Here is a 22,036-nt window from a genome sequence, read left to right on the forward strand (position 1 = left end):
GCCAGCATCCCTCTCTTGGGGTCGGATGGAATATTTTCCCATGCCTTTTCCCTGTTTCCCTGGCCCTGAGGGAGCAGCACAGCACAGCCCCAGTTGCACTAGGGATGGAGATCGCTTTTATTTAGTCACTCGAGTGCTTTAGTACAGAAGAACAGATATACAGAGATGATACATGTTTGTGCTTCAACACTTTCAAACATTTAGATTCCAGTAATTTCAAGGTAAACAAGTTCCAAGACAGACTAGATTATTTTTTTTTTTAAAGTTTTCCTTTTTGATAAATTATTTTTTATATAAATAACTGTAACAGAAAAAAAAATAATAATAATAATGTCCAACATACAAGATCCTGAAGCATTTGCATTGCTAAACCAAGGAGGAACAGAAACAGGCTGGGAGACCAAGGGGGAACCAACAAATATCAGTGCAATGATACAGCCTTTGCCCTAAAAATATATATTTAACTTTATGGGCAAGGAGCAGACAGGGAGGGAAGGGAAATAGGAGGGGGCTAACCACCAACGAGGCAAGAAAGAGCAATTTTGGGGAAGGAAAAGGGGGGGGTCACAGCCTTCAGGGGGAAGAGAACAAAACCATAGACCCCAAAATATTGCAGTGCATCTAATGGCAAGGGCAGGGGGGCAATCCAGGGCTGTCAAATAAAAACCCAACTCAAATCAGAGGGTCAGGGAAATCACTATACACCAAGCTCGTAAGAACGTCACAAGACACAGTCATTAATATACACAGAGTCCGGAGGGTCTGGGGGGGCCTGCAGGGTTTGGGGGGCCCCAGAGGGTTTTTGGGGGGGCCCAGAGGGTTTTTGGGGGGGCCCAGGGGGTTTGGGGGGGCCCCAGAAGGTTTTTGGGGGGCACCAGGGCGACGTCACGCTCAGAAACGCTTCACCACGGGACGACACATGGGGATGGATGGAGAGAGGTATCCATGGAGAGATATCACACATATATATATATAAAATAACTTTTTATTTTATATATATATATATTTTGTTTGTTTGTTTTTGGAAGGAATTCCCAGAGAGAGGGAGGCAGGGCTGCAGCAGGACAGCCCCATCTCCAAGTTTTGACCGCTTTGGTCCCTTTTCACGTGGGAATTGCCACGCTGGGAAGCGCCCTGGCTGCACCCCTGCAGCCCCACCCCAAATTCCCGGGCCAGATGTTGGCGTGCACATCTGGCAGGAGCACCCAGCACCCCCAAAAGCCACGGGACAGATGGTGGTGCCAGCCTGGTGCCCACCTGAGCAGCGGCTGGAGTGGCATGGGGTGCCAGTCCATCCGTCCTCCCATCCACACAAGGCCCCAGCGAGGAGCATTCCCAAAAAAAAAATGTATTTTTCTGTCATTTTCCCCACCATATTCACTAGCAATGGGCAGATGGTTACTCAGCAAAGAGCTCCTGGGTGCTTCCCACAGCTGCAGCTACAAATATATAGAGTTTTTTTCCTTTTTCTCTTAAACACAATGCATCCATTTTCTTAATATATATATATATATATTATTTTTTTTTGGCTGTTATCCCCTCCCTGTGGATAAAATGAGATGGGGGAGGCGCTGGGAGGGGAGGGGGGGGTCAACACAAGAACAAGAGAGAAGCTGGGCCCTCTGGGTGCAGGGTGGCACCCGGGGCCGGGCGCCCGGCGGGGATGGCATCGAGTGGTGACAGCGTTTCCTTTTAACTGCTGCTCTCTTCCTCTGTTTTATTGAGTTTCTTCAGCGTGTCCAGCAGTTTCTGTGGGGTGAGGATGTGCGTGGATCCTGTGGGAGAAGAGGGGAAGGGGTGGGAGGGGATCAGCGGTGGCTTTGGGGCTGCTGTCCCCACTGTCCCGGTCCCCCTTACCTGGCGGCGCCGGCCCTGCACCGCTGGAAATGCTTGCGAGGAAATGCGGTCTATGGGGACGGGAGGAGGGTGTGGGGTGTGGAGAACGGGAGAAGGGTGGGGGAGGAGGGATGGAGGCGAGGGATGGAGCTGGCAGGATGAGGCAGGGGCTGGGAGGTGGCTGTGCAGAGGGGTTGTGGCATTGGGATCACTGCGGGACACACGGGGGATGCTGGAGGCACGGGTGGGGTGCAGGGGTGGGACATGTAGGAACAGCTGGCACAGAGGGACCTCCCCAGGTCCCCCAACCTGCGTGGAGCATCCTGGGGACAGAGAGGTGGCTGGGAGGGGTGGGAGGGGAGGAGGAAAAGGGCTCTGGCCTTCTGCTGCCCCTGGCTCGGGGCCACCCAGCACGGTGCCAGCGGGGCTCCCACCATGCTGCCACCAGTGGCTCAGCCCCACTGCCACCCTGGCACTGCAGGGACACACCAGGGGGACATCAGTGGTGAAACCAGCAGGGTTCCCACCACGCTGCCCACACTGGCTCAGCCCCACAGTCACCCTGGCACCGCAGGGACACACCAGGGACACACCAGGGGGCACTCAGTGGTGAAACCAGCAGCAGCTGAACCCCGGCACAAGGGTTTGGGGTCTGCGACGTCGGGAAGCTCCTGCCTATCCAAGAGCAAAGCTGAGCCGAGTAGGATTGCAGCCCCAGGGCAGCCTGGAGGTGTGGGGATCAGAGCAGTGCCCACCCTGTGCCACAGGGATGGAGCAGGACCAGAGCTGGGTCATCACCACTGCCCCTCTCCCCCAGCCCTGCTCCAGCTGCCCACGGAGCAGCAGCCCAGGGAGCTCTGCCCCCCTGCCCGGGTTTGGGACACCTCTGGGGGGCCCTGACCCCTCCAGCCCCGGCGAGGGGGAGCTCATGGCATGAAGGAGCCGCCCAGGAGACATGGCTGAGGGATGATGGAGCGGCGCCGGATGCTTTTCCACCTGGTCGGAGGAACCGCAAGCATTTTCTGATCGGAGAACCCGACAGACCCCAAAATAACAACCAAAGAAAGGAGGACCGGAAGAATCAAAGAAAACCCTTCGGGGAGGAAGAGTTTCTTTTTCATTAGTAAGCTGCCTTTACTTGGTTTCTTTGGCTCACTCCATTGCTGGAGCCTGATCCTCAAATGATACCCTAGTGGAGTCCCTGAAGTCGGGGTGCCTCAGGTCCATGAGAAATTTGGTGGGAGTGAGAATGTGAGTAGAACCTGCAGGAGAACAGAGCGGGGCTGACGGCAGCGCCGAGGCTCCCCCAGCCACCACCAGCTGCTTTCGGGGGGAGGAAGAGGAAGGAGTGAAGCCTGGAGCGTGGCAGGCGCGTGCAGGGGATGAGATGGAGAGGCAGGATGGAGCTGGGATGGTGATAAGGGACAGGGATAGCTGGGGTGGCAGGAGGGGATGGAGATGGGGATGCTGCTCCCCAGGAGCAGAGGAGATGCTGGGGACAGGAGCCACCAGGCATCCAGAATGCAGGGAGCAGGTGAGACACGAGGGCACCTGCCTCTGTCCTACTGGGTGTGTATCCAAGCTGTGCTTCCCAGAGGAATTTCAGGGCACCTAAGAGCTCCTTGCTAACACCTGGCAGAGCTCTCACTGCGTCCTCTCTGCCTGACTCACAGCTCCTCTGCGAGCAGAGGTGAGAGCTGACCCTCAGCATGTCCTTTTGCACATCCTGTGCCACTGCAAAACTGCTGGCACCTCTCTTTATTCTGCTTTTTCCTTCCTGCAATGAGCCCAACAACGCTGCAACAGGAGCAATCCGAGCTGCCAAACCTCCTCCCCTCTCACCCAGCCCCGCTCGGACAATACCAGCCAGGGGAGACGAGAAAATGGAAGCAAAAATGAGGATGTTTGGAGTGATGCAACCCAGCTGGGGAAGGATGGGGACACAGGGGTGACAACACATGTCCGGAGCAAACCTTTCCGCAGAGTTCCAGCTCCCGCAGCGCTCTGGAGCCGGGAATTTGCGGGATGGAGCGTGGGATGAGCAGCCAGAGGGAAGGGCCAGCCCGGGGCCAGCACTCACCTATTAGCACCTCCCACTTGCCGCTGGCTTGTGTCACCTCGTAGGCGCAGCGCATCTCGTTCATGCTCACCCCGCCCAGGATGAAGATGATGAGGCGGGGGCCGCTCCGGTACTCGCCGGGGGCCTTGTTCTTGTGCCAGTGGCCGTAGCGGGCACTGAGGAGAGGAAGAGGAGGGTGAAGGGCGGGCAGGAGGCACTGCAGCTTGGTTAAACCACACTGACATTGCTGCTACAGCAGAGCGAGTCCAGTTCTCCAGCCATGAGTGCTGCTCGCTGGCACAGGGAGGGAAACTGAGGCACGGGGTGTCTGGGGGGACTCTGAGGTATGGGATTCCTAAAGGGAAACTGAGGCATGGGGTGTCTGGAGGGACTCTGAGGCATGGGGTGTCTGAGGGAAATGGAGGAATGGGATTCCTAAAGGGGAAATGAGGCATGGAGTTCCTAAAGGGAAAATGAGGAATGGAATTCCTAAAGGGAAACTGAGGAACGGGATTCCTAAAGGGAACTGAGGCATGGGGTTCCTAAACAGAAAATGAGGCATGGAATTCCTACAGGGAAAATGAGAAATGGGATTCCTAAAGGGAAATTGAGACATGGGATTTCTAAAGGAAAGCAGAGGCACAAGATGCCTGGAGGGAAGCTAAGGCACAGGGTGTCTAAAGGGAAACTGAGACATGGGATTCCTACAGGGAAACAGAGGCACAGGATGTCTGGAGGGAAGCTGAGGTATGGAATGCCTGAAGGGAAATGAAGGTATGAGATTCTCAGAGGGAAATGGAAGCACAGGGTAGCTGTAGGGCAACTGGGGCACAGGATGCCTAAAGACAAACATATACAAGGTGTCTGAAGGGAAACTGAGGCAAGGGACTCCTAAAAGAAAACACAGGTACAGGATGTTTGGAGGGAAACTGAGGAATGGGATGCCTAAAGGGTAATGGAGACCTGGAGTGCCTCAATGGAGACATGACGTGCCTGAGGGGAAACTGAGGCACAGGATGCCCTCAGAGCAGCTCCCAGAGGTGCTGCTGGGATGGTGTGGGATGGACACCAACTGACCCTGGTGAGGAGGGCAGGGGAGCAGGGAACACCCACCTGACGGCAGTGGTGCTGAAGGAGGCGGAGGAGCGGGTGGAGATGTACGGGTAGTGCTTGGTGTCCAGCTTGTCATCGATGGCATCCTGAGGGCACAGAGCCATGGGGTCAGCCAGGAGCCAGGCACAGCCCCTGGCCCCACAGCCCCTCTGGGTTCCCCTCCTGAGGAGCTCAGGAGCAGCAGCTGAGCTGGAGCTGTCACCCCTGGGATCTCCCTGCAGGGAACCTGCTGCTGCTGCTGCTTCCCCAGGGTGTAGGGTCAGTGCCACCTGGGACACCTTAGGGAGGTGCTGCTGCCCTGGAAAGGCCCCTCTGGTCCTGGGGATGAGGCTGAGGGGTGCCCTGGGGCTGAAGCCACCCTGGGAGAGGTGTGACAAAGGAAACAGGAGCTCTGTGCTTTCGGGAACTGAGGGAGCTGTGGCTCTGCTTGCCTTAGGGCACAGGCAGCACTGACATCCCCTGCCCCAAATTGTGGCTCCAGAGTCTGTCTGAGCAGGTGGAATGGCCATGTTGGGGAGCAGTTCTGGAGCCTGGGATCCCCTGGCTGTGGGAAGAGCCCAGGGGATTTCTCCCATCCATGGGATGGAAAGAAAGGAACAGGTCAGGAGGAAAGAAATGCCTGGAAAAGCCTTTTGGCTCTGCCCAGGGCTACCCTAGCACAGAGCTCACGGGGTAGCTCCTGAGGGTACAGGCACAGAGCCATGCCTGTCCCTGGCTCAGCTGGGGCATGGGCAATGCTGTGACAAGGACATCCACCCTTGGTGGCCATGGTGGCACACAGCCAACCAACCAGTTTGGTACTGCACTGGTATGCTGGGATGCTGTGCAAGCCTGGTTTGGGCTGTGAAATGGAGACTGAGGGGAGACCTCACTGCAGTTGTAACTTCTTTGTGAGGGAAAGAGAAGGGGCAGCTCTGATCTCTGCTCTGTGGTGACAGAGACAGGACCCAGGGAACGGCTGGAGCTGTCAGGGGGATTTAGGTTGGAGATCAGGAAAGGCTCTTCCCCCAGAGGGTGCTGGGCACTGCCCAGGCTCCCCAGGCAATGGGCACAGCCTGAGGCTGCCAGAGCTCCAGCAGTGTTTGGACAATGCTGCCAGGGATGCACAGGGTGGCATTGTTGGGTGTCTGTGCAGGGACAGGAGCTGGGCTGGGTGATCTCTGCTAGCACATTCTGTGATTCTGGGCATCCTGCCTGGGGCCAGCACGAAGTCCTCCCAAACCACCCCAGGCAGGGAGCAGCCTGGAGGATACATGCCCAGAGAGCTGGCAGGGTTTGGGCTGGAAGCATCCAGCTCCCTGCAGGTCTCTTCCTGGGTGGCTCTGGAACCCCCTGCTCCATCCCCCAGCCCTGTCCTCGCTGGCTCACCTCCATGATGTCCTTGATCACCGGGGTCCACCGGGACAGCTGGTAGGTCTGCTCGCTGATGCGCTCCTTGCGCTCCGGCTTGCTCCGGCGGCGCAGCGTGGACTGGGCACAGAGACACACCCTGAGACACAGGGGACAAGGGACAGCCCCCAGGCCACCCCGGGGGTGCCACAGCAGAGGGGCAGGGGGGGCAGGAGGGGGACACTCACGTCTGTGATGATGGGCACCCCGAGGTGGGCCATGTTGGTGATGATCTCGCTGTCCTCGGCGGGGATCTGGGCGTGCTGGATCAGCTTGTTCAGGTTCTCCTCGGTGATTCCTGGCAATGCAAAGGGGAGGTGGTGCTGTCCTCAGGAATGCCACCCCGAGGGGACACTCAGCCCTGGCAGGGAGGCAGGGCTGGGTTTTGCCATCCCCATCATCCTGGCCAGACCTGGATCTGCCAGCCCCCAGCCCTCTCACCGTTCTTCAGGAAGATGTAGAGCAGGATGATGCGGATCTTGTCGTAGGTGCTGACATTGCCATCCAGCAGGATGGGGACAATGGCCCTCATGGGGTCCTTGATCTTCTCGCCTTCAGCATCAGTGCCCATGGCCAGGTCCTGGGGGGACACATCCTTGTCACTCCTCCATCCTGGGAGGGTGGAGCTGCAGGGTTGTCCCCGTGGGAATGTTTGGTACCTGCTCAACTCGGCAGAGCTTGTCCACAGTGCCCTGGTAGTGCTTCATGCAGTCCTCAGCCAGGTGCAGGTGGGTGGAGTACTGGGGACACAAGAGTGGTCACCTCTGCAGTGCTGGCAGCAGCCAAAGGTCCCTGGGCCACCACCTGTGTGTGGCCAGGGACCCTCGGGGGACAGCTGCCACCTCCTGCCCCCCGTCTGGGTTCTGTCACTGCACACAATGTCCCCTCCTCATACCTTGCTGAGCTCCTTCTGGTACTGGGGCATCTTCTTCAGCATCTGGGACAGGTCTCTCATGGTGGTCTGCGAGGGAAGGGGACACGGTCACTCACCCCAGGGACCTGGGGCCACGAGCAGGGAGGGGATGATCCTGACAAGGACTTCTGTCCCCACATGAGCCCCCCGTGGGGTTTGGTGGCACCTGATGTGTCCCTGCCAGGTCTCCTGCACTGCAGCTGGGATGCAGTTTCTCCCTCAGTAGGGAGAAACCCCCTGAGGATCTTCCGGTGGGATCCCCATGCACCTGGATGGGGCTGAGATGGTCCTTCCAGCTCCTCACCACTTTCACATCCTACTTCCACCAGGGTTCCCTCACTGCCTCTGATGCCTGATCATTTTTGCTTCTTCTTTTTATACACCCTTTTATAAGTTTTCTGTACCATTTATACATTCTTTGTACCCTTAGCCTACATGCTTGTAATTTTTATTATCTGATATTCGAGCTTAGTTTTGAAGTTCTGCAAAGCAGAAAAATCAAACACTCAGTAAAAAGCCAAGAAGCCCTATAGTATCTCAAAACTTGAGGTTTTAACCTCAGTTGAATCCTCCTCTACAAAACATATTTTGTAAACTGGGCTTTAGCCTCATTTGGGGGAAGTTACTTTAAAATAGAGAAACATTACTTAGCTTATTCTTGACAGATATGCTAATTTGCAAAGTCCATATAACTTTATACGTTATCCAGTGGGAGTGCATCTCAGCATGTTCCACCTTTGAAAACTGTGCACCTAAAATCCCATTAAAACACCCTATTAAAATACTCCCAAAGCACCCCATGGTGTAGGGCTGGCACCTCACAGCCATCTCCCCCTGCCAGGGAGCTGAGCACCCTTTTCCCTTGGCAAAGATGCCCTCAGGAGACCCCACCACGTGCCAGCCTATGCCCGAGCCTGTCCCCAACTCTATGGATGCAGTCAGGTCACCTTGTCACCCGTGTTCATCCTCTTGCTGGAAGAGAACTCCTTCAGGGACCGGGTCACCTCCCTGGGGAGAGGAGGAGGGCAGAGCTGTGAGCGGGGAGGGTGGCAATGCCAATGTCCCAGCCAGCCAGCAAAGCCCCAGGGCCACTCACTGGGACACCTCGGCGATGTGTTTGTGGCGCAAGGTGACCCACAGGTCGTCATCCTCATCCAGGAGAACCTCCTTGATCCGCGCCTCGCCGATGCCACTCGTCTCGTACCTGGGGACAGGGGAGGCATGTCAGGCTGGGATGGGGCTGGGGGGACACACAGTCCCCTCACTGCCTGGCCTTGGGGACGTGGGGGGAGCAGGGGGCTCTTCTTGGCTGTGCCAACAGCAAAAGGATTTCATCTCGAACTGACCCCTCACCTCCATTAAAACCCACATTCAACAGTTTTTTCACTTACAACAGCAAAAAACCAGAACAACTAAACTAAACAGGCAAAAAGAAAAAGTTTCCCACAAATCTACAAGTAACATTATCACAACACAGAACAAAAGAACAAACCACAGCCAATCCACCCCTGGAACCTTCACTATAATCACAACACAAATATCCCACTACCATTCTATATTCTTCAACTATATTCTACATCCTACCCCTTCAACTACTAAATGTTGAGAAGGGGCCTGAAGGCTAGAAAAGCCCTTTTTGTCCCAAGCCTCCCAGACTGCAGGGAGGACAGGATGACCTATGATGGACAGAGGGATGCTGGGCTCCCAGCTCCTGCTCTAGGCAGGACTCAGGGGTGTCACAGGGAGGCTGGGGATGGCAGCACTGCACTCACTTGTAGACATCATTCTCGATGGGCAGCAGGTCGTAGCTCATGGCCTGGAAGGTCAGCTCGTGCAGCACGGGGGACGCAGGGTCAAAGCCACGGTCCAGGATGAGGAGCTGGGAGCGAGCCTTGTCCGGACCCTGAGCACCCAGCAGAGCCATCAGCACTGGCCTGGGGCTTCCTCAGCCCCACAGGTGCTCAGGGGGCTGGTTTGGGGTCCCCACTCGGGGTTTGGCTACCACAGGGCAGAGCTGGAGCAGGATTTAGGAGGGAAGCACCACCCCCACCCCGGGGGCCCTGCTCACCTCACCCATGGTGGGGTCATCAGCCTTGTAGGCGTCCAGCTTGTCCTGGATGAGCTGGGCCAGCATGGCATTGTCCTTGTAGTCCCTGGGGGAGGCAGGGGGACAGGTCAGCCCCACAGGGCACAGCATGGGGAGGAGATGTTGGCTTTCCTGTGCACCATCCTTGGCTCATGGGAGAGGAGGGGCCTGAGCAGGTTTATTGCCCATTCCCACCCGTCCTCAGCCAGCTCCACTCTGCCTTGGTGCCACTTGGATTTTACGGTTCCAACCCCCCCAGCTCTCCAGAGCACCGAGTCTGAGCCTGTTTACCCTGAGCAGGGCTGTCTGTCCATGCCCCAGCCCCAGCCACACCCACCCCCTGCCCAGCACGGGGCACAGCACAGCCTCACCCACGCCCCCTTACCCGCGGTACCGCACGGCTGGGTACTCCTTCAGGGTGGCACAGAGCGTGGCAATCTGCTCTGCCAGCCGCTCCAGGATCGGGTTCTTCATCTGGGCCTTGTGGGGGCTGTAAAAGCTTTGGAAGGAGTCGGCAGAATCCAGGGAGTAAACCTGGGGGGGCAGCAGGAGGGAGGTTGGGGGGATGTCTGCAGGAGGGCAGCTCTACCCCAGCTGGGTTTGGAAATCAGATTCATCCCCAGCTGGATCCAGCCCAGCCTGGGACCAGGCAGCTGGAGCTCAGGGATGCTCAGGGCATCCCTCAGGCTTTTCCCTGAGGGTCTCCCTGTCCATGAGTACCCCCCAGCTGAGCAGAGGAGGCAGGAGAGCCCAGCCCTCAGCAGTCACCTGCTCCCAAGCAGGGAAACAGAGGCCTGGGAGCAAGCAGAAACACCCCAGCTGTGCCCCCAGGAAAAACCAGTAGCCAATCTGGCTGGACTTAAAGCTGCCAAGAGGTCACTCCCTAGCAATGCTGAGGATTGAAGGGTTAATAGCACCAAGCAGGTCTGTCCCCCTGGTCCCCTTGTGCCCAGCAGGGGCAGATGGCACAAGGCCAGCTCCCCAGTGCCCGTGGCTGGTGGCAGTGCTGGTGGCGGAGCTGGCAGAGCTGTGGGCACAGGGCCAAGGCACAGCACCAGCTAAATCCCCCACGGGATCAGCCTGGCAAGTAATCTAAGGAGACAGGGAGGAATAGTGAGGAGCCAGCTGGGGGTGTGAGGCTGTTACACCAACCCTGCTGGGCTGCAGAGGGGCCTGGAGCATCCCCTGGTGTCCCACCCCTGGAGCTGGCTGTCCCCACGCCCAGCCTGGCCTCACCTGGGACTCGGAAGGGAGGAAGGCAATGTTGATCTCTGTCAGGGTTTTGATGACCTTGGCAGCACGGGATTTCACCAGCTCGTTGAAGAGGGCGTCAGGACAGGCTGCACGGGGGGGAGGAGGAGGAGAGTGGTGCTCAGCATCTCTCCATCCCTCATCCCAGATCCACCTGCACCCTTTCAGTGCCTTTCCCTCCCCTCCAGGTACTCACAGTCAGTGAAGAAGACGTGGGCAGCTCTGTACTTGGAGGTGGGGGGATCCTTGAAGTCATTGATGAGGGAGTGGATGGACTGGAAGAGAGAAGGAGCTGTTTAATTATTAGGCTGACAAAAACCACCACCTGGCCTCCTCCTCAAACTGAGGCACTGCCAGGAGATAAGGTGCTCTGGCTGCTCCAGATGTGGCACAATGGCACTGTGAGCCTCCCGCCCGGCTCAGGGCAAGCTCTGCCCCTCCACCCCATGGCCCTGGCAGTCCCACTGGAGCCAGGATGCTGCCCATGGCACAGAGGTGTCCCTGTGTCCCCCCCTGCACTCACTCACCTTCTCAGAGGGGGTGATGAGGTACACGGCCTCCAGGCTGGGCAGCGGCTCCCGGCGCTTGTTGATGTCCTCCACAACTTGGGGGGAAAACAGGGATGGTGGCAGGGAGGGGTGGGGCTGTTTAGAGTTGTTGGATACCCCGTGGCTGTTGGATACCCCATGGCAGCCCAGGACCAGCCCTGCCAACCCCCCTGTGTCCAGAACACCCCCAGCTGCTTATCCCTGCCCAGCCAGGAGCTGGGGCACCCCTGCCCACCCCATGCCAGCCCCGTGGGCCCTGCGGAGCTGTGGGCACCTGGCCAGGTCCCAGGGGCCATGGATGTGTCTGTGCTGCCATTCCCTTGGTTCATCCTCACATGCTCCTGCTGCAGGAGACCCCTGGGAGTGAAGCTCTGGTTGCACCAGACAAACCCCACTATCCCCAATACCCAGCCTGGGCTTTCCTTTCCCTTCCCAAGTGTTGCAGGGAGCTATTTAAATATTAGGCTGATAAAAACCAACACCTGGTCTCCTCCTCAAGCTGAGGCACTGCCAGGAGACAAGGTGTTCTGGCTGCTCCAGCCCCAGCAGGCAAGGAGGGACCTGGGGAACTCCAGCCTGGCACCAGGAGCTGTCCATGGGCGACGGGAGGTGGTGTGGGGCAGGGCTGGGTAGGGCTGTGCCAACCGCCTGGTGCCAGGCTGGAGATGCCTTTGGGGTGTCCTGGTGCAGAGGGAGATCTGGCCCTTCCCCTGGGCAGTGTGGGGAGCAGGGAGGGGTACTCACTGGTGATGCCCTCTGTCATGATGTCGGTCATCTTGCAGCAGGACGAGAGCATCCGCATGCTCAGCTGGTCCACCACCAGCACCTGGGGCAGGGGAGCACCCTGTCAGCACCCTGTCAGCACCCTGGGGGCACAGCAGGACCTGCCCCTCCCCACCCCTTCCCTGCCTCCTCCTCTCCTGGCCCCCCGTGTTTGGTGCTCACCTTCCATTCCCCCTTCTTCTTCACTTTCCGGATCACATCGTGCATAATCTCTGGAAGAAAGGGGATACAAGCAAGGGTGAGCACCACAGTTTCCCTCCTACAGCACCCCAGGGCCTGCTGGCAGCAGTGGGGCTGCACTGGGGGCACCAAACCCCCACCCACGTGCAGGGTGACCCCACTCACCCCTGCCTTAACTGGGGAGGAGGGAAGCGATGGGGGTGGTTTTGGGGTACCCAGGGAGGGGTGGTCACCCCAAACCCTGTTTTTCTCTCATGCTTGGCACTCACAGACAGACCCCAGGCTGGTGGGGAGCATGGGGGTCCCTTTGGGGAGCTTGGGGGCCACCCCATGAGTCTCAGCCCTAATCCAAAGCGCTGGGAAAACAACAGCAGCTTAAGAGCTCCTTTTAGAAACAAGAATCAAGCGGCCTGAGCCTGTTCCTTGTAATCCCTCACAATCCCATTTCACCTCCCGTGGCTGCTGGGCTTATGCAACCAGGCAGGACTGAGTACCCCGGGTCCCCCTGCACCCCTGGACCCCAAACCCCCAGGCACAGTGAGAGGCAGCTTCAGGGACACGAGGAGGTGGCAGTGGGACAGAGATGTCACCTTTGGGATTGGGTTGCAGCAAGGGGGTTTCAAGTCTTGCCCTCCTGCCAGTGATGTCTAAACATCAGTTTTGTGGGAGAGAGGTGATCCCAAATCCTGCAGGTCCCCTTTGGCCCTGGTGTGTGAAGCACTGTCCCTTGCAGAGCTCAGTCTGTGCCATGTCCTCACACAGCATTGCTCCCTGGACTTCATCCCTGCAGGGCTTTGCCCCTGGTCCCAGCGACAGGGATGGAAATGCCCAGTTAAAAGCCAGTTAAGAAATGTTTCTAAATCAGGAAACAGAGGTGTGAGGGTGTCACCCTGCCAGCCTCAGCTGTGGCACCCTTCTCTGAGGCTGCTGGTTCCCTGCCTAAAGACCAGCAAGGTCCAGAGCTGGCACTGGTGCCAGCAGGGATAAACCAGGAGCCTCTGAGTGTTGCTGTCTGTCTGTCCTGCTGCAAAGCCTGAAGAAAAAAGCCATTCCTAAATGCCACTCCTCTCACTGCACATCCATCTGCTTTCCCAGCTCAACCTGCCCCAGAAGGACACTGGCCTTGCACTCCTGCCAGGTCCTGCCTGCCCTTGGTCACATCCTTTGCCTGGCCATTGGGAAAGGGGGTGCAGGAAAGGGGATGGAGGGCAGCTGGGCACCTGAACTGGACACTACTGGCCAGGCCAAGCTGCTGCCCGTGCCCACGTGTGCTGCCCACCTGCAGCCATCACCCACACAGCCAACAGGGAGCCAGGAATCGTCCACTGGGGGCAGGAGCTGGCAGGGAGGGCTGCCTGTGGCTCCCAGCCCTGCTCCCTGCTCCTTCCCTGGCACGGGAGCACAGCCGGCAAGGAGCGATGCCAGCACATCCCTGCTCCTCCTGCATTACTCACGTTTGGCTCCTGCCCCGGAGCCAGGATCCAGCAAACACGGTGCTGCTTACAGGGCACCCCATGGGCTCCATCCACCCCATGGGAGCCATCCTGCCCCATGGGAGCCATCCTGCCCCACAGGCTCCATCCCATCCTACAGGCTCCATCCCACCCCATGGGCTCCATCCTGCCCCACAACTTCCATCCCACCCCACAAGCTCCATCCCAGTAAAGCACAGGGGATCATGGTGGAAGGGACCATGGAAAGGACCGTGGAAGGGGGTGGGAAGAAGCAGCAACCAGGAAGAATTCCTGCCCCTGTGATGAAAATGTGGCTGTGCCCAGGAGAAGGATGGAAGGAAAGGAAAAGGAAAAGGAAAAGGAAAAGGAAAAGGAAAAGGAAAAGGAAATCAATCCTGTGCCCCAGGGGAAGGTGCCATGGCTCAACTGGATGGTGTTCTCATGGGGAAAGGCAGCCCAAGGGCATGAGAGCCCAGAAAGGCTCCCAAATTGCTGCCTCAGCCCCCCCCGAGTGTGTCCTCGCTGTGGCAGCCGCTGCAGGGGACACTGTGGCTTTGTGGGAACACTGTGTCCCTTCTGCACGGGGCTGGGCTGGGCTGGATGAGGATGCTCCAGGGGAAGAGCATCTGCCTGGCTGCAAGAAGTGCTGTCACATCCCCCAGCCTGACCCTGGAACCACGATGGGCCTCCCAGAGCTCCTCAGAGGGGCATTGCTCTGAGCTCTGAGGGTTTAGGGTGTGCATCCTCTGATCCCCAGGCACAGTCATTCCCTACATCACTGTCCTCTCCTGCCCTGGGGCAGATGGGACAGATCTGGCTCCAAATTTTGGCTCTTCCACAGGCTGCCAGAGCCAGCTCAGAGCCCAGGCAGGGTGGGGAAAGAGGCAAATCCACAGAGCATCCTCCCAAGAGCTCCAGGGTCCTGCCAAGGGGCACAGACTCGAGCAGAAGATGGAGACTGGTGTCACATTTGGGGACACATGGCCATGGACTTCCCCTCCTGGCTGTCCCTGCAGCCATTCAACTCCCAGGCCAGGGAAGAGTGGTCTGGATTCCCAGGGAACATGGGAGGTCCTGAGGTCCTCCAGTCATGCCCAGTCACATCCCAGCAAGTGGTGTTCTCCCATTCCACATCAGCAGGCCAGATGTTGCTGTCCATGTCCTCAAACATCTGGCCAGACAGAGTTTTTAGGATCTAACAACAGCTGGTGATGCTCACAGTCAAGCTTTTCATCTTGGAGATAAAAACCAGGTTTCAGGGGGGAAAAAAAAAATCCATTTGAGCATCTCATCCAGTGCCTCACCACTTGGCTTGTCTGGACCTACCACGTCACAGCTGTTTCCTTCAGGCTGGAAGAATTTAAATTGCAATTTCTCCCAAGAACAAGGAACACAGACAGCTCTGGATCCTGCTGCAGCAGCAAAGCCATGGACAGGGCATGGATGGAGAACCTCTGGAGCAATATGGCCTCAAAGTGCCACCACACAGGTGACACATTGGAGATCCAGAGCCCACCACCTGCAGCCAGGCTCGTTCTCAGGGTGACACACAGCATGGGTGTCACCCCCTGCATCATTTCCAAGCAGGTGACACGCTGGCCTAGTAGGACTTGAGCCCATCCATCCCTCCAAGAGGCTTATCCCACATTATTTATACCCTGGCCTCTCCCCAGCCCTTCCTTGGGCATGGCAACAGCAACCAGCCCCATGTGTCCAGCTGGACCTGGGCAAAGAGGGATCATCCCAGCCATCAGTGGTGCCCATGCCAACAGAGCTGTGTCCCCAGGAGATGAACCCAAAAGATGGACCATTTTGGGGTTCTCCAAACCCATTGTCCTGCTTCAGAATGGGTCTGGAAGCTGAGGAGCAGCCCTGCCCTATCCTGTGGGACTGGTGAAGGTCTTCCTGGCCACCAGCCCACCCTGGGACACTCCAGCCCTTCCTTCCCGGAGCAATGAGGAGCCCAAATTGCTGCTGCTCAGAAATGCTCCTTGGCTGCCACATCCTGGAACATCCTGATGTGGCACAGCAAGATGGAGCTGCGTTAGGGATGGCCAGGAATTGGTCCCAACCAGGAGCTTCTCACTCTCCTCACATATCCTGCATTTCGGGATCCCAAATCCCCAGGCAGAGCTGGATCACAGAAATCCATAGTGAGGTTTGCTGGAGTCCCACTTCTCCCAAAAAGCTGTCAGGCTGCATCTCCCAGACAGACATGCTTGGCTTTGGGTTGGCCTGGCAACTGCTTTTGTGCTGGTTCATTAACTAATTGCTCAAGCCAGTGTGAATGTTCCAGTGATCCAACCACGGCTGGATGGAGTGGAGCACAACCCCACCTCCAAACATCCCAAACCAGGTGCCATCCCAAATAAAACACCACCCAGAACATGGAAAACAACTTCACTGAGAGGAGGCAAAGCCCAGCTTGGCTAAGAACCAACCAGGGGTGATGTGAGACTGCTCTGCCCATAAGCAAACATCTCCCCTTCAGCACCCCCAGTCCTGAACACCCACACTTCCCACTGGGTTCTGCCCAACTCAGCCTTTCTGGAGGACACATTCCTCACCCAGGAATCCAGGGATTAGTCCCAGTAATCACAGCAACCTGTATTTAATTCCTCCTTTTCCTGTTTGCAGTGCTCTCATGAAGGATGTCCACATTTATCCCTGCTGGGCAAAGCCTTGGGAGAGCTGCACAGCCTAGGGAGGGGGAGGAGGATGGAGACCTGGAGGTCTTGAACTCTGCAGGAGTTGAGTAACACAGCCAGAAGTGAAAAAGGGAAATGAAATGAGTGATCTGATATGAACCTCTGAGTGCCCTGGAGAGACAGAGGAAAATCCACGAGGTTTTCACCCTGAGTGCCCTGGAGAAGCAGAGGAAAATCCACAAGGTTTTCACTCTGAGTGCCCTGGAGAAGCAGAGGAAAATCCACGAGGTTTTCACTCTGAGTGCCCTGGAGAAGCAGAGGAAAATTCACAAGGTTTTCACTGAGGGATCAGGCACAGGGTGGGATTTTTGGGGTGTCCTGTGCAGGGCCAAGACTGAATGATCCTCGTGGGTTCCTTCCAGCTGAGGATATTCTGTGCTAACCCCTGACAGTTTCCTTGGGTCTGCACGAGGATCTGGGAGTTGAGCAGAGTTTCCCAGCAGAACCAATGACCCCCAGACCTCCCTGCTGAAGGCACCACCCCTCACTGACACTTGTCCTCTTGCTCCAGGTGTTTCCAGATGTTGCTGGTGGTGTGGCCATTGTTGATGGTGCTTCAGTGCTAAGAGGAGTCCAGAGCTGTCCTGCAGGGTGTCACAGTGTCCCTGAGGAGAGGTGACAGCTCATGCTCTCCTACACGTGTGGCCATGACTTCCTGAGCTGCTTCTCCTCTGTCTTGATCCAAAACAGAGCAAAACACCAACAAATCATGGTTCTTCAATGGGAATCCAGGCTGGGCTGGTCTCCTGTGCCCACAGGGACAGCAGGGACAGGCTGCAGGGTGGCTGTGCTGCTCCAGCTCTGAGTGATCCCTGCTGCTCCCTCAGTGCTCCAAGGTCAGACCTGCTGGGCTCACAAAGGACCTTCCAGCACAGGTGCCAGCAGCACATCCCCGTGTTCCTCTGGGCACATTCCCAGGTTCTCTCCCACCCTGGGGGAGGTGGAAGCCCACAGACTGAAGCACCTTCAGCCCTGCTCTATTTCTGCACTCTCCAGAGCCAAGCTGCTTCCCCGTGCCGTGAGTTGGAGGGAGCAGCATCTGCTCCTCAGCGTGCCACCAGAAGCCATGGGATGATGATGATGATGATTCTCCTTTGAAAGGTGTTGATTTCGTGGGAAGAAGGAGGGAATCTCTCCTGGGATGTTTTCTCCGAGAGGTGCAGAGGAATTAGACCCTGACCTCACTTTTCCTTTTCCTTTCAAGAGGCAAAGAGTCTAAATCCTCTCCATTGGTGGCTTTTTTAACCTTCCTGCAGAGCTGCCAAACTGAGGTTTGTCACTCTTGGTCACCTTCCATATGGACAAGAGTTTCTCAGCCCCTGGTGCAGACTGTGGTTTGGAGACTGAAACTGCTCTGCACCACCTGGGATGGTCAACACTGAATTCTGCAACTCTTTTTTCAAGCTTTTCCAACTTTGAGCTGGCACTGGAGGTGAGGCAGAGCCTGGTGACAGAGACAGGCCCCAGCAGAGGCTTTGCCCATTCCTGAGCCCATGCCAGGCTGGTGGCACCACGGGGGCTCCAGGAAGGTGGGGATTGGCAGGATGGGCTGCCCAGGGAGCTGCTGCATCCAGGGTCTGCTCCCACCCACGGTGGGGACAGTGCAGAGACCTTCTGCTCCTCCCCTGCCCCTCCTGCAGCAGGCTGAGCTCCCAGCCGTGCCCTGTGCAGCCCTCCAGTGCTCCCTGTGCCCTTCCCTGCCTCCTCCTCCTCTCTGCTTGCATTCAAGCTGTGTCCCCTGGGCACTGAGATGGGCTCAGAACATCCTCCACCAGCAGCACCTGACCCTCCAAGGCTCCCAGCCAGGGTGGTGGGAGCTGCAAGGTGCCCCAAACAGCCGGGGTGAGCCAGGTGCCAGCAGCTCCCCAGGCTGTGCCCCAGGGCTGGCAGTGGCCCCAGCCCTGCCCCTGCCTCCTCCCTGTCCCTGCAGGTGCAGCACAAGCCTGAGTCCCTGAGTCATCACCAGGCAGGGCTGGACCCTGGAGAGGCCCAGCTGGGGACATGCAGTGACACTGGGCAGTGGGTGCTGTCACACCTTGTCCAGGCAGGCCGTGGGGCTCCTGGGCACAGCCCTGGCAGGAGCAGCAGGCACAGGGCAGCTCTGGAGGAGGCTGTGCAGGTGAGGCTGCTCCGTGGGAGGATCACCTGGTGGCCTGGGGGAAAGGTGTTCTCTTGCTGTCTCTGCAAGGTGCTTCCTTGTCCCAGGGCTCCTCTGCCTCTCCCATCTGCCCGTGGCAGCAGCAGGAGCAAGAGAAGCCTCTGGGGAGGCTGAAGGGCTCCAGGGGTGTTTGGATGCAGCATGGAGTCACCTCTGCATGCTCCAGCTCTGTGTCCTGCAGCAGCCCAGCGTGGTGGCAGCCACTGCACAGGTGTCACCCCTGCAGCAGGGCCTGTCTCTGCTCACTGCTGACAGTTCAGCGAAGTAAAACCAGCCTCCTCCTCCTCACTGCAGGCTGCTGCAGGAGAGCCTCAGCTGGGCTGGGCAGGGGAAACTCGGGGCATGCTAAGATCCAAACAGCCCTGGGACATGAGAGGATGGGAGGGACATCTGTGCAGCTGGGGGTCAGAAGAAGATTTGGGGATGGGTTTCCTCTGAGCTGCCTCACTTGGGTGACATTTTCCCAACCAGCACCAGGGCAGAGGGGCTGCTCCTCCAGTGGGGTTCCCTGGGAGGGGACACAGAGGGAACACCAGACACAGCAGAGGGACCAGGTCTTCAGGCATCACCTCTGGGGACAAGCACACTCAGCTCCAGCGCTGTCCAGATGACAGCAAGTCCAGGAGGATGCAGCCACCGCCGCTGGATACCTCAGGAAGGCACAGGGACACCCCACAGCACACACCCCACACCTCTGGGGGTGACAATCCCCTCCTGCCCTTCTCCTCCTGCAGCCCTTACCCACCTCACCCCCTGCCCACCGCCTCCCAGCTCTTCAGAGGCCTCCAAACCCCGTCCTGTTATGGCACCAGCTGGTCAGAGGAATAATCCGGGTCTGGAGGGAAGCCAGGGCAGAATGCAGCTCGGGAGGGGGGGCTGGCGGAGCGAGCCATGGCAACGCGGCAGCATCCTCCCTGTCCTCCCCATCCTTCCTTCCCTCCCAGACAAGGGGGGAAGGACATCCTCCCCAGCCATGTCCTGCCGCCGGGTCAGCCCCAGGCTGGGCCCTCTTGCTCCTCAGGAGCAAACATCTCCTGCAGGAAAACCTCCAGGGAGTGCCAGCCCCAGGACAGGCTGGCGCAGCCACGGCGATCTCGTGCCAGCCGCACTGTGCCCAGGGACAGGGGGGACAGGGGGGACAGGGGGGACGGGGGGGACAGGGGGGACAGGGGACCCTGCTCCCCAGTCTGTGGGGACAGCCCCACCTGCAAACAGCCCCCCGACGCAGGAACTGGTGCACCAAACCCAGGAGACTCCTGTGACAGCCCGAGGAGCAGCCTGATCCCTGCAGGGAAGGATGGCTGGACCCCAGGGTGCCCCCCGGAATGCCACCCCTCTCTTGTCACCTCTCCTCTCCTCTCCTCTGCAGCATTCTGCCTGCACAAGCCCTGCTCCCCCCTGCAGCCACCCACGCTTCCCCGCCAGCCCCGCTCGGCGCTGCTGCCCGGCTCCGAATTATCATTTTCAGTCTGGAATGATGTTTTTCAGGGAAGAACGGAGCAGTTTGTCACTGAACCCTGAAGGGGAGGGTTGAGTCAGATTTCCCTGCTGCTGCCTCGAACCTCTGCGTGTCTGTGTGTGTGTGTCTGTGCTCTCCCCAGCCTATTCCGGCGCACAGACAATGAATGAAAATAAGGGACACGCAGTGGCGCTGCTCTGTCCCCTCTCCGGCCCTGCCAGGGGGTGCGTGGGCGGAGGGTCCATCCCCCCCTTCCTGCACCCCACCGGGCTGGGGACAGCCCCTGGCGCCGCTCCGGGACCAGCCCCTCCAAAATACAGCCCAGCAGAGCAGCAGAGCCGATCCCCCTCCCAGCGCCGATCCTGCAGCACAGCACCAGCGGCACATCTCCCTGCCTTTCCCCTTCCATTTCGGGCTCTCTGCCCGCCGCAGCACCCCGGGGTGGGCAGGGGGATGGCGCAGCTCCCCCATTCCCGCGGCAGGAATGGGATCAGCCCATCAATCCGCGGGAATCCCCCCGTTTTCCCCCCCTCGCCATCACCACCCACCCGATCACACCACCAGCCCGGCCGCGCCATCTGCAGCGGGCGCGGGAGGGCGGGGGGATGGCCACGGGCACGGATGGCACGCCAGAAACACCCCGAAAATCACTAAAAAAACCAAAAAAAACACCGGGATCCGGCCGCGGCCGGCCACGGTGCCACGGAAATAAACCCTGCGAGAGGCGGGGAGGAGGAGGAGGAGGAGGAGGAAGGCTCATGGCTGCGGGGGGAAGTTCCCACCGGTTCCTGCTCTTTCATTTTCTCAATATTTTTTTTTTTTTTCAAATAATGCGGAGTTTTTTTTTCCTCGCCTTAATTTCTCCCCGGGCGAAAGCAGCGCCCCTCCTTCCTCATCCAGCCTCGGGTGTTTTGGACGAACCCCCGCTCGTTTTCTCCCCACCCAGGGAAAATATCGCCTTGCAGCAGCCGGGAAGGAGGAAGCGGCGCCGGGCGATGGTGCTTTCCGCGCCCGCGGCTCCCGGGAACAGCGCCGGGGGAACAGCAAGGGATGCCCGCCAAGGGGGGGACACCGGCGGACCACCCCCGGCACATCCGGGAAAACAGCAATAACGATAGGAATAATAATAATAGTGCGATAAAAGGCAGCGTGTGAGCGGGATTTGCGGCAGACAAAGCGGGAGGGCCCGGCCTGGCACTGCGCTGGGGAGGGTTTGGGGGGTCTGCACCCCTCTGTGCCCCCCAGCGGGGGTCAGCCCACCGTGGGGAGAGACCCCTAGGCCCTTTGGGGGGATTTTGGCCACGGAGGTCGGGGGGATAAAACCCAGGGGGGTCGAGCGTCGCTGGCTTCCCTGTCCCCCCCCGCTTTCCACCGTCGCCCCGTCACCAATCCCCCCCCGCCAGCACTGCAGAAAACCCCCAACACCGCAAAAATCCGACAAATAAACCCCGGAGGGTGACAGCACCCCCGACCCCCCCCAGCCCACCACGCCAGCGTGTCCCCACGGGGGTGTCCCGTGTCGCCGTGCCCCCCGCCCCCCCGAGGGTCCCTATTGCGCATCCGCAGCATCCCCCCACCCCCGGCCGGGCCAGCCCGACCCCCCGCCCCCGCGGGTCACCGCCGTGCCCCCCACCCCCAGAGCCCGCGGGGGGCGCGGGTCTTACTCTCTCCCACCACGGCCTTGAGTCCGATGGGGGCCATGGCTCCGCTCGGGGGGCGCGGCGGCCGGGGGCTTACGGGGGACACCCACAGGCGCACTCGGCCGGGCGAGGCTGCGGGTGGCGGCGCAGGGATGCGGAGGGCGGAGGGAAGAGGGAGGAGGACGAGGGGGGATCGGGGGGCGGGGGGGCGCGGGGGGGCGGTGCGGCGCTCAGCTGACCGGGGGCGGGGCTTAGGGACTGCGTCATCGGCCACGCCCCGGACACGCCCAGCCATGGCCACGCCCCGCGCCGCAGCGCAGCGCCCGCAGCCAGCGCCCCCTGGCAGGCGGGAACCGGTACTGCAGCGGTGACACCCGCGCGGCAGCGCCACGGGCACGGGGACACAGGCGGACACGGGGACACAACCTGACATGGGGACACACACATGGACACGGGGAC

General features: G+C 59.0%; 1 protein-coding gene across 2 annotated transcripts; it reads right to left on the minus strand.

The window, feature by feature from the left end:
* Positions 1-93: 93 nt before the first annotated feature.
* Positions 94-21,776, minus strand: STXBP1 (syntaxin binding protein 1). 2 transcript variants are annotated; one of them, XM_085076361.1, is made up of 20 exons: positions 21,602-21,776; positions 12,141-12,190; positions 11,940-12,021; positions 11,175-11,251; positions 10,844-10,922; positions 10,633-10,736; positions 9,782-9,930; positions 9,379-9,463; positions 9,083-9,213; positions 8,407-8,514; positions 8,258-8,318; positions 7,293-7,358; positions 7,057-7,137; positions 6,839-6,977; positions 6,586-6,695; positions 6,377-6,478; positions 5,009-5,094; positions 3,917-4,071; positions 2,975-3,098; positions 94-1,775 (listed from the first exon to the last, which is right to left on the minus strand). In XM_085076361.1, exons 1-19 carry the CDS (start codon positions 21,636-21,638, stop codon positions 2,989-2,991), a joined length of 1,812 nt encoding a protein of 603 aa, XP_084932487.1. In that variant the 5' UTR covers positions 21,639-21,776; the 3' UTR covers positions 94-1,775; positions 2,975-2,988. The 2 variants fall into 2 exon arrangements, with proteins under 2 accessions (XP_084932487.1, XP_084932488.1); XM_085076362.1 differs by lacking the exon at positions 2,975-3,098.
* Positions 21,777-22,036: the final 260 nt, after the last annotated feature.

Source organism: Lichenostomus cassidix, chromosome 17, assembly GCF_008360975.1.
Source record: "Lichenostomus cassidix isolate B80296 chromosome 17, HeHo_3.0, whole genome shotgun sequence".
NCBI classification, from domain to species: Eukaryota; Metazoa; Chordata; class Aves; order Passeriformes; family Meliphagidae; genus Lichenostomus; species Lichenostomus cassidix.